This window comes from Epinephelus moara, chromosome 14 (assembly GCF_006386435.1).
Source record: "Epinephelus moara isolate mb chromosome 14, YSFRI_EMoa_1.0, whole genome shotgun sequence".
NCBI classification, from domain to species: domain Eukaryota; kingdom Metazoa; phylum Chordata; class Actinopteri; order Perciformes; family Serranidae; genus Epinephelus; species Epinephelus moara.
The window spans coordinates 10,134,416-10,146,609 of record NC_065519.1 but is presented as its reverse complement, the minus strand read 5'-3'; the positions used below and the strand labels follow the sequence as shown (position 1 = coordinate 10,146,609).

Here is a 12,194-nt window from a genome sequence, read left to right as displayed (position 1 = left end):
ACTTCTTCCACCACTGGTGCTGACATTTATTTATCCAGCAGCAGATAAAACATTAATAGACATTTTTGTACAGCCTGACCTCACAAATAAAAAACCCCAGTCACCAGCAGGCCTAAAATCCACCCAGACACATCATGTGTCTCTTAGCTGTAACAGGCCAAAGTCCTATTTATAATGAACCTTTAACAGCATGGAGTCATGCGCATGCGCGGTAGGGGCTGGATTGTTGCAACCCCAGACAGGGCGGCCCGTTACCAAGCACTGCACCGCGCAGGGTCTGACAACGACGACAGCAACGGGCACTGACATAAGGAATACTGCGAGCGTGATAACAACACAGACACTCCTGAATACGGTGAGTATCAGCGCACCAAAGATCCTGCTCTCGTTTTGTTTGGTCCTCCTTGTTGTGCGTGGTACTGTGTTTGCGTGGGAGCTGTGTTTTATTCCCATGCAGCGATATTTCCCATGCACTGACAGTCCTGAGTTATTCGGGGAGGCCTGTAGAGGGGGCCGCTAAGAGAGCAGCGCCAGCGTTGCGGCTTTTTTAACCGAAAGGCACCCAGTAAACGGGCACATTTATTGTTCTCGGCTCGGGCTTGAAATGTCAGACCCCCGCCCATTTGCTCCTGTTAGACTCCAAGGTTTTGCACCCAGCATTTTGCTGCAGTCATTACTGGAGCTTTCTCGAAGGCCCGGCAGGTTTTTGGTGAATAGATTGACTTCCCTTTCATGCGATAAAATAATCCATATTTATTAGAAATAAAACCCACTACAAGGTATGCTCCTGTTAATGTGTCTGAACCCGCATGATTTTGTCCTATAAACGGTTTTATTGTTGGTTATATGGTTGTAGTTTATAATCATGTAATTGTAAGCTAGCCAAGCCCCATGGGAGACTGCTGCACGCTGCTGAAGGTGCATTCACAATATTACCAGTGTTATCACCAACAATCACTGCTCACACTGCAGGTAAGCAGCATTCATTTGCATTAAGGTGTGAAATTTGGTGACATAGTGTAATTGTTCTGTCTGGCTGTCACCTGCAGACACAGAGCACCGTGTGACCTTATAATCATCATCTCACAGTTTATGACTTGCTTGTGTTAATGAGCATTTTTACTGCAGGAGGATGTCAAGGTGTCAGAGGCCCATTCTGACATGACACCACTGGAAGGTATTAGCAGGCGAAGCAAAGTGAGCACATGCAGAAAAGGCTGCAGCTGCCAGATGTGTAAAGCTGCTCACAAACATCAGGATATTTCTGTTTAATCTAGGGGGGATTACGCTTACAACACATCTGTAGATTAAAACTGAAACTAAAGATGCTTCTCAGGCACTGTGTTTACAGTCAAAAAATCAAGTCCCATAGGGCAGTATCACCAGCGACAGTGGGCTTTACAGGCCCACAGCTGCATCGGTTTCTGACTCAGCCCAAATTCTCTCATATAAGAGTATGAGAGGACAAAAACTACCCAAAACCCTCGGGACATAAGGAAAGAATGGTAGTGCAGTTTGGAAAATGGCAACATACTGACTGACATTTGTAACAGTTAATACAGATTATAATACAGTCTATGCAGTACATCCTATGCAGGAAATCCAGGACAATTAGATAAAGAAATAGGTTCACTGAAATGAGTCCAATTAAGGAGGCCCGTGATTAAGTTTGGAGCCGAAACAATCTGTAAATCAACCGCACTGATGCCAGAAAACTAATAGACAACTATTTTCATATTGATTAATTATTAAAGTAATTTGTTTAAGTAAAAATACCGAACACCCTTCTCTTGTTCCAGCTCATCTTTGAGAGGATTTGCAGTTTTCCTACGTCTTGCATATTAAATTGATTACAGTTGTTCTGATACCAGTATCGGAAATGCCTCCGATACTACTTAAAATGCTACGCAAGTTTATGCACTGATCCAATACCAGGTAATTTATTAATAAACTTAAAAGTGTTTCGCAGTTGTATTAAACAGCAGTTTTCCTGGAAATCAGTTCTTCTTTGCTGCTTTAAAATAGTGGGCTACACAGGAAGTTGTGCTGTGCAGCCACTGGCAACTACTGTTTTAAGGCTGTGAGTAAGAGCTGATTTTAGGGTAAATAGTGTAATGTTAGCAGTTAGCGAAGTGTCAGCAATTTGGCAGTACTTTACACTAGAGTTTAGGATTTAACCTGAGACAGTCATAGCAGTCATTTCACATCCATAGAGGACCAGGAGTGTACAACTCTTCATTTTTTCTTTTTAATTTTTTAAGCAGTGGTCTAAGATAGGTTCTTGGTATTGGCCGGTAAACAAGTTCAGGTTTTGGAGTCTGTATCAGGGAGGGAAAATGGTACTGCAACATCTCTAAAATCAGCGTTTTCTTGGTTGGGTTTTGGACAGTTGATCAGACAAAACAAGTAATATCAAGACATTTGGGGAACTGCAACAGGCAGGGTTTCTAACATTTCATAGACAAAATTATTCATCAGTAAAATAATCAGCAGATTAATCAATAATGAAAATAACCGTTAGCTGCAGCGCTTAATAAGTATTAGTTCTGCATTCTTCTAAGTCCTAGATGTCTGGTAGGTTGGGTAAAGGTCATGGGGAGGATGAGTGGATGGGGTAGTGGAGAATGTGGCGGGCAGCCTGAGAGTTAGGTATCTGAAAAGATGGATATGATCAAATAGGACTGGGCCATAAGAGGAAAATCAAATATCACAATATTTGTCATCAAACACCTCGATATCAATATTGTAGGGTTGACTATTGGAGCTTTCACTAAATATTTGCACAATGAGATTTTCGATAAATAATCATCAATAATGTGGATTTAATGACTAAGTAGGTAAAGGCAAGTAATAGAAGTCTGGTATGTAAAGAAAATTACACCACTTTACTTGAATGCAGCCGTTAAAAAACAACAACAACACACACATTAAGATATCCAAAATTTAAGATGTGATCTAGTCTCATATCATGATATCAGTATCATATCAATATTACCCAGCCCTAGATAAAAGCAGTCTGTGTATATCTATTTACATACAGTACAGCGGTTAATCAAAAACAGAGTAAATGATCAATTTGAAATAGTATGGTATCAAACTTTCAGCTAACAGGCTAAACTGAATGGCTTTCTCTCGTCATGTTGTTTGTTTCAGGTAGGGGATGGCAGTGAATGTGTACGCCACATCTGTGTCCATTGACAACCTCAGCCGACATGACATGCTGGCATGGGTCAACGACTCCTTGCACCTCACCTACACTAAGATTGAGCAGCTATGTTCAGGTAAGGCTAAAGTTCCAATCAAATACAGCTCAACGAGTAAATCACAAAAAGACAACAACAATAACTAACTGTTGTGTCTGTGTGTTTTCCAGGAGCGGCATATTGCCAGTTCATGGACATGTTGTTTCCAGGTTGTATCCTTCTGAAGAAGGTCAAATTTCAAGCCAAGCTGGAGCATGAATCTATACACAACTTCAAAGTTCTTCAGGCAGCTTTTAAAAGGATGAGTGTTGACAAAGTCAGAATACTTTTATCATTTATTCTATTATATTTTTTCCATTAAGATGTTGTTTTTTTTTATTATATGACAGCATCATAAGATGCATGTTATGTCACTTGGAGTTCTTCAAGCATTTCCTGTTTCCATCCTGCAGATAATTCCTGTCGAAAAGCTTGTAAAAGGAAAGTTCCAGGACAACTTTGAATTCGTGCAGTGGTTCAAGAAGTTCTTCGACGCCAACTATGATGGGAAGGAGTATGACCCTATGCTAGCCAGACAGGGGCAGGACGTGGCCCCTGCCCCCAACCCAGGTGATCACTTTATCCACAAACCAAAGAGAAACCCAGGTAAACCAAACAGTTTTGCCTCTGCTGCACGGTCTTGCTGAGCTTTGGATGGCTCAAAAGCGCTCCCTGCAAGCAAGTGGTGTGAGCAGCACGATTCACAGACTGACTGCTGTCCTCTTAGATCCATCTCACTGCCCAGCATTCACAAGCAACATGACACTGTGTAGGTAAGACTGAGTCACTGGTGGGATTGCAGTAATCACCACAGTGACTAGAGGGATGCAGCATCAGTGGGGTTGAAAATCCACAACCTGCAACTCCACTTCTACCTCCCCAATTCTAATTGGTCTTGATCAGCGGTGCCAGAAGACCTACACTCAGAAAGATCAAATGCAACCATTTTCTCCAGTGTCCTGCATCAAGCAGCTGATGCAACACTGTCGCAGCTCCATCTTTGAGAAAACTGACAAACTACAGCGTTTGTCTCATTTTACTAACAAGAATAACGTCAGCCTTGCTATGTCTCTGTGAAAGCTTTTTGCTTGAAAATCATGGCGAACAATCTAATTTAACTGGTAGCGTGTCATACGCCTGCTTTGTGACTTTGTCACTGGTAAGCAGTGTGGCTGTAAATGGGCAGAATGATTGCATTTATTTTCAAAACTGTGATAATGCGTGTTGGCATGTTTTGACTTTAAGTTTAACACCTCTGCTGAAGCACTTATAGAGGTTTGGCAGGACGCAGGATTTTTCTGTTGTTTACGCTTTGACTCAAATAAGTATGGCATTCAAAACATGTTAAAATACTTTTTTTATGTTTTTATTTATAATTTGGCTTCTTTTTTAATCTGGCAATCAAAATTGTCTTGTCAATCTTTTATGTTGTAAAACAACTTGAAATTCTTTCACAAAAATGGCATATCTAAGGAACATTATGCTAAAAGCTGATAACATCAGCTCTCTATAACGTGCTATATCCATTGCCACAATTGCTACACAGCCAATATAGATGCCGTAAATCCACTTTAATGTAGATGATAAACATCTCTGATGATCTCTGACCACTCCAGGACCACAGAGGACATCTCCAACAGTTCCCAAAAACATGCCAACACCACAGCGGGTCCAACACAACACTCCAGCTATGAGGAAGAATCCGTCTTTGTCTAGAAACGGTGGCAGTGACGCTGAGATCATGGAGCTAAATCAACAGGTAGAGTTGCATGGAGAGAAAGGAGAGCTGTATTCTCAGTTCATTTTAAATATCTTACAGCTTTGCAGTCTCATGTGTATTGATTCTGTCTGGACTGAAAACAAATGATTTATTACATTAATAGGCCTTTTTTACAGAAGACAATTTGACATGTTACAGTCTGATATGCACAGGTGTAAGGGGCCGTGTCCACCAAAGTGTTTTTTTTTTCTGAGACCAGCATATTTTTTTTTAAAATTCTTACCAATGGGAGCATCTCATATTTGTGTTATGTCACAAAAGCCAGAAGTATGAAAAGGAGCTGAGTGTCTATTCTGCACTGAGGACTGATGAGAGAGGGCTTTTTTTCCCAGAGCGCTGAGAGTTGAAAAATGTTCAGCTGTGGGTTAAACGCTGCACCTGTCACTATTACTCGTTACCCAGCCGTCTAATTACATCGAAGGAGGGACAAATACTAGAAAGACCAACCATTAAATCTTACATGTAGCTAAAAATGGAGGAGAAATATGTTAATAAACTGTATATATATATTAAAAAATGTTTCCTCTGATGAACTCACACAGACCGTTGGCTCCGTCCTCTCCCTACCTGCTTCAGCCCTCCCTCCAGAGCAAGTGCGCTATCTTGTGCCGACATTTTTACTTCCATGGATATTCAGTATCACAGCAACCAGGCGCAACAAAAGTGTCTAAGCTTAAAAAAAGCGGCATCTCTTGAGCTCTCTCAAGCGCTCCCAGCTGGGCGTTTCCTGAGGAGCGCCTGGTGTTTTATAGCTGGGAAAACACTTTGGTGGACACAGGGCCTTGATGTTAGTTTCCCTCAGAATATCAGCTATGAAAGAAGCATATTGTTTTTAATGCTGGCGATGCTGGAGTTCTAACTTATTTTCTTGTGACAATTAAAATATTATTTTAGAATAGTGTCAGTTCAACAGGTTATGAGCTTTATATTCTTTGATTTGCTGCCTTCCTGTCCAGCATTATTTTTGCTAGACATTCCCTCCTCTTACATACCTTTCATGAAGCAAAGCAGAAAGTACAAAAAAACAGGAGCTAGTTTTGCCCTCCATCCTTTCTTGGCTGTCATTCACAAGTGAAAGAGCTCTTGACAGTGTAAATAAAAAATCCTTGATCCCTGATCCTCTTTTTTGACTACATGGTTCAGAACAGTTTTTAGAGACCACCAGTGAAAACGTTTTTTTCTCTGCTTTCTAAGTTGATGGAGTTGAAGTTGACTGTAGACGGACTAGAGAAGGAGAGAGACTTCTACTTCAGCAAACTACGGGACATTGAGCTGATCTGCCAGGAACATGAGAGTGAAAACAACCCCATCCTCAGCAAGATAATCGACATTCTTTACGCAACAGAGGTATCTGTTCTACATCAGCAACAAATACTGGCTGCATTGCACCATTTCAATCTCCATGTTCTTTACTCAGTGTGAATTACTAAGAGAAATCTCTACTTCTCGGTTGTGTTCCAAAAGTAAGAAAATGACACGCAGCAAAGGGCCGCAGGCTGGAATTGAATCCGTGGCCGCTGCAGCAGGTACATGGGGCGCCTGCTCTATGCACTCAGTTAAAATATGAGATAATTTACAATGTCCAGATTGTGAGTGGAAGTAGTGCATCGGGGTCTGTAATCCAGTCTCGGGCTGACAAGACATATGTTTATCGTGATTAGTTGTTCAAACCCAGTTGCTTGACTTTGCGATTCAATTTCTCCATTTGATTTGAACGGTGTAACTTCTTAGCCAAACAAAACAAAAGGTACGCAGGGAACCACTGTTGGAGGCACAAGTAACAAAGCATGTTCCTCACAAGATGGCGCCCCTGTCCCGAAATTAACATCCCTGTATGTGATTTGGCTCACTCCATATATTCAGATAAGATTGGCAAAAATAAAAAATCTATTATCAAATATTTAGTATTACATAGCTTAAAGGTCCACTGTGTATAATTTAGAGGGATCTACTGACATACATAGAGTATCATATTCATAACTATGTTTTCATAAGTTTATAATCACCTGAAAATAAGAATCATTGTATTTTTGTTACCTTAAAATGAGCCATTTATATCGACATATGAAGCAGGGATCTTCCACAGAGTCTGCCGTGTTGTTCTATGGTAGCCCAGAATGGACAAACCAAACACTAGCTCCAGATATTCGCATTTTTGTGTGATTCTGTTGGCCCCCGTAGTTTTTCTACACACTTGGCACATGGGAAAAGTCTCAGTTGTTTGCAATCTGCAACCTCACTACTATAATCCACTAAATTCTACACACTGGATGTTTAAACAAACAATATTCCCATGAGTCCAATAGCGGTTAAATCTCGTGGCTTGACAGATGAGGCAAGTCCGTGTGTGAGTCATGGGCCGTGGAAAGTTAAGACATGTTTTTCATAAAAGCACCATGGATGTATTAAAGAGAACGGGCCCATTCAATCCAGTGAAAGTTTGGGTAAATACAATTGGCGTCACAGCGTAGCTTTGTTCCTTGAGGGCTTGAGCAGGACAGAGAGGACCAAACAGTGTAGAAGTTTTCAGACAGGAGATATTACAGCAAAAATAGATGAGGATGAAATCAAGTTATGATGACAGAAGTACCGGCATCAGTGGGAAAGGAAGGGAAAGGAAACTGTAGGTTTTTGTATGCAAACAAATTAACTGATTTCAAGGATTCAACTTCTAACAGAGAATGCTGTTAGTGGATGCCAATTTATCTGAGTACGATAACAGTATGCCTCCAGGAATACATTTATTTTTTTCAGAATTGCAGATAAAACAATTTTGTAATGAATTACAGAAGCTAGCTCAGGGCATTGTTTATCTATTTTTATGTCATCTTTGATCAGGAAAGTTTTATATTCAACAATAAAATAAAACAAAGCAAAAAACCAAAATAATAATTTTGTCCCTTGTTTCTCAGGATGGCTTTGCACCTCCAGAGGATGATGACCTTGATGAACAAGCCCACCTGGACCAGGATGAATACTGAGCCCTTCATTTCCCTCCCTCCTAACATCACCATCTTCCCTTTCCTTTTCAACCTCATTTGTTTTGTACTCTCTCTGCACGCGCTCTCTATAAATACTCACCATTATCCCCACTCTCTGTCTTTTCTTTTCTTTCCCATATGTATATCTGTTCGTAACCTCCCCCCATCCACCCTCTGGCCATCTACACACAACTACTCTGCATCATCATCTGCTGCTCCTCCCTGCCTCCACTTAACACAGTAACAATAACAGTAATGTATGACATATCCCAGTTATTTCAGCATGAGTAACGCAGAAAAACGAGCTGAGCCTGGCATGGAGGTTGTTATGGAAAAAAATTTAAGTCTGTAAATATTGCCAACATTGTGATTTCTGAGAGGACAATGTCTTTGCTCATTATGGAGTTATTTATTCGCCTTTGGTGCGCTGTGATACTTGTGTAAGAGTGCAGAACAACACTGCTCCAGTGTGCCATCGGGACACTCCCAGAGCAACTAAAACTGTAACAAAAGTGACTTTTTAATAACAGTTTCTTATTTATTTAACTTATATTTAATTTAGATTAACTTTCTGTAGCAAAGTTGGTGCAAAGCCTACTGTACATGAATTGAAAGCTGAGGCCATGTGTGTTATTTCAGTTAATGGTTTGTACTTGAGTCAGCATCGAGCTTTTAGTTTCTGTTATGGTGGGTTCATGGCATGTAGAAACGCTGAAGGATATTCTTTGGTGTACTGACTCAAGGCGTACGATCAGTGCTCTGCGATTCATCATTATTGATCAGCAACATATCTGAGCATGAGAATGTTACCCATTGACTGTGAATGAGTGATATTTTGTATATGTATTTTGTGTGGAGATTTTGTCTGATGTCGCACGATCCTGGTTAATCGCTGTTGTATCTTTTAGGCCGACATGCAGAAGCCTACGAGTTTGAAATTTAGAGGTGGACAGCCACCTGCAGACTGACAACATGGTTATAGATTGTAGCAGTTCTAATGTTTAATTCTAAAATATAAGGGAGCCTGACACTGAATTAATACAGATACATTTTCACATGACAGGTTTTGTCATGTTTTTCCTTGCTAACCATAATGTTTACACCTTTCATGTGCTGTAAAGGGTTGCCCAGGGTATACGAGCTGTAGTCTGAAAGAAAGTCAGTGGTAAGAAATCTGTGACCAGTTGACTGGTCATCATAAGCATCCAGTTAAACAAAGGAAGTCTCCTCGTCGTTCCCCAGCTTTTTTTACTTGCAAACTGGCTGTCGTCTGCTCTGGAAGTTGCATTCATTGACCATGTAAACATCTACAGAACACTCATCTTCTGAGTTTTGAATAAATAAACGGTTGTGAAATACATTGTGGTGGTTTATTTTGAGTGACAATGGAGTTGTAATACAAGCTCACATGGGTCTCTAAATGAACCCTATAAAAGTATAGTTTTTATGAGATTATATGTAGCTCACACGAAAGCATATGGAAATCAATGATACAATAGTATTATTGGTAAAAGACCCAAGGAATAGTAAAATTACGACCCCTCTTGTGGTGTGGATGAGGGCGTTCTGTTTTTCCACCATCTGATTCCAAAACGGTCATTGACATTGAACCTAGTAATATGATAATGCTAACATCCAAAACAATATTGGAAGTGCTTTTTGTAACCTTTAACCTTTATGTAACCATCTTCAATGAGTGCTGAGCAACACTGAAACACCATTTTATTGTGGATAAAGTTGAGGAGGTGTCCTTAAAATTATTCATAAATATTACCATACCTATCACTACATGCAGAAATACAAAAATGACATTAACACAAACTGCTATTTCTGCAATGAGCATTCTGAAACACCTTTTCTGGAATTGTCCTCACCAATAAATTCTGGAAAGACTTTTGCAGCCTCACTATGGACCATAACTCTGAAGACTTTACTTTATTATGGGAAAATAAGGTGTTTGGTTCCCTCAAGCACCCAGAAAAGAAGACAGAACTTTTTTCTATAACTTACATGGCAATAATTCTGGCAAAGTATTTATCCATAACTGTAGGTTTAGCACTAATAAACCTCATATTGGTGTTTTTCTGGACGACGTCGAACATTAGTAATATATAAAATTAAAAATTAAATTAAAATTAAATTATGTAAAACTGCTGATTCGACCAACAAAAAGGCTATTAAGACACTTGGCATATGATATCTTTTAAGAGATAAAGTAAAACTTTATTGATCCCACACCGCGGAAATTCACGTTACAGCAGCTCAAATAGCACAGATAAAAAAGAAAAATATAAAGTACTAAATTTAGACACAACTATACACTCAATACTACCTACACTATATACACCTTTCACTTATGCACATATGGAAAAAGAGTATGTATATATAAATGTATGGGTATATATTGACAGCTGTACAGGATGATTGCACATTGGAGGTAATACACACATGGTGTATAGTAATAGTAATAGTTAAAAACAATGTAAGAACAATTTAAAGTGTTGCCTTGCAAAGGCAGATACCATAGAAAAGCATACTGCTACGAATATTAGAAGCAGACATTAGAAGCAGTGAGGTTTGTGTAGTATGTTATCCGCCTGGCCTTCTGTTATTGTTGTTTGTATTTACTGTTGTGTTTGCATAATTTCCACTGTATACTGAGTCCTTGTCACAAAATTATCTTGAAGCTACTTCCACTTGTTTTCATCGGGGGATTAGCTCAAATGGTAGAGCGCTCGCTTAGCATGCGAGAGGTAGCGGGATCGATGCCCGCATCCTCCAGCCTATCCTTTTCCTCCCCTACAAAGCAAAAATGACATTGTCTAATATTTGTTTGTCATGTTTCAACTTCACTTGTTGTAACGGGGAAAGGGTACCTTAAGGAAACCATACTTCCGCGTTCACGCACTGTTTTATATCCAGTATAATCTGTCGGGCTAGCATGTCAACTCGTAAACAGTTTACAAAGTAAACATGTTTAAGGAGAATCTTTGAGCAAAATTATATTTCTACAGAGCGTAAATGAATTTATACTGAAATATAATCGTTTTATCAATCGTATTCACTCCTCTAACGTCTCAATAAGCTGTGCTCTGGTCTAACCTAACGTATGGCCTCAGTGTAACGTTAAAAAGCTCAAATAGAGATTTAACAGTTAGTTCTGTACCGTTAGTACCGTTTATTCCGATGATAGTACATGCAAAATGTATACTGTGGTTGAATATCACTATTTTCAGGAGGATTAACCGGCAGTCTGTTGGTCCCACTGATAACCAGCAGATGGCAGCACAGCATCATTTATGTTTTAAGAGCTGTTGGGGCCAGGGAAAGTTCCAGAGGCTATCATAGGGTGACCATATTTTGATTTCCAAGAAAGAGGACACACGGCCGGCCACGACATAGCCTACTTAAATGATACTCGCAGCTTACTCAAAGATGCCTTATCATTTTAATATATTTAAAAGTTATATGTATGGATAGAAAATTCNTTGTTTCTACCTCTCCCCTCGCTGGAAGTTTCGGACCTCCAGCCGCCCGCATCCGCCTTGTTTAAACGCTGAAAATAAAATAAAAGAGGGCGACAGGTTTTTCCTATTTTACCTTATTTTGTTTTATTTCTCCCTCTCCTCTAGCTGGAAGCGTCAGACCTCCCGCCTCCCGCTCCCGTCTCAAACACGGAGGTCTCCCTCTCCGCTGAGCACGCCCGGCCTGTTAAATAGCCTGTAAGTTAACCGTAACAACTGTGTGACACAAACTCAGTGCTTTGGTCATTAAATAATGTCGGGCTCGGTTCGGGTTCGGACAGAAATATGCGGCCGTGCCGCACTCTAACACACACACACACACAAACACACGGAAAACCGGACATTATCATCGGTGGACATGTCCGGGCAAAAGACGACGTTTGGTCATCAGGAAGTGCAATTAACGTAACGCTAAACAACACAGAGTCCCAAAAGGAGTATTTATTAGCAATGGTTGATTAATTTCACACACATTTTTTTTCATTGGGACGGTCAGCTTAAATAGTAGAGCACTACATGTCAACGTTTGGTGACCTACCTGTCTCGCTGTTCCATTTCCGCCAATGACGTTGCTTGGCCCGCGGAAGGATATCAACAAAGATACTGGATTAATACCAACAACGAACAAACGGTCCTACAACGATGAACGTTGGAAGGATGAACGTTA

General features: G+C 40.2%; 1 protein-coding gene and 1 non-coding gene across 2 annotated transcripts; both read left to right on the top strand.

Moving 5' to 3' along the window:
• Positions 1 to 226: 226 nt before the first annotated feature.
• mapre3a (microtubule-associated protein, RP/EB family, member 3a) lies at positions 227 to 9,361 on the top strand. Its single transcript, XM_050062595.1, has 7 exons — positions 227 to 355; positions 3,154 to 3,281; positions 3,374 to 3,519; positions 3,656 to 3,812; positions 4,859 to 5,001; positions 6,217 to 6,369; positions 7,935 to 9,361. Exons 2-7 carry the CDS (start codon positions 3,161 to 3,163, stop codon positions 8,001 to 8,003), a joined length of 789 nt encoding a protein of 262 aa, XP_049918552.1. The 5' UTR covers positions 227 to 355; positions 3,154 to 3,160; the 3' UTR covers positions 8,004 to 9,361.
• A 1,350-nt stretch (positions 9,362 to 10,711) lies between these two features.
• trnaa-agc (transfer RNA alanine (anticodon AGC)) lies at positions 10,712 to 10,784 on the top strand. Its single transcript has one exon. It is a non-coding gene; the product is annotated as a tRNA-Ala (tRNA).
• Positions 10,785 to 12,194: the final 1,410 nt, after the last annotated feature.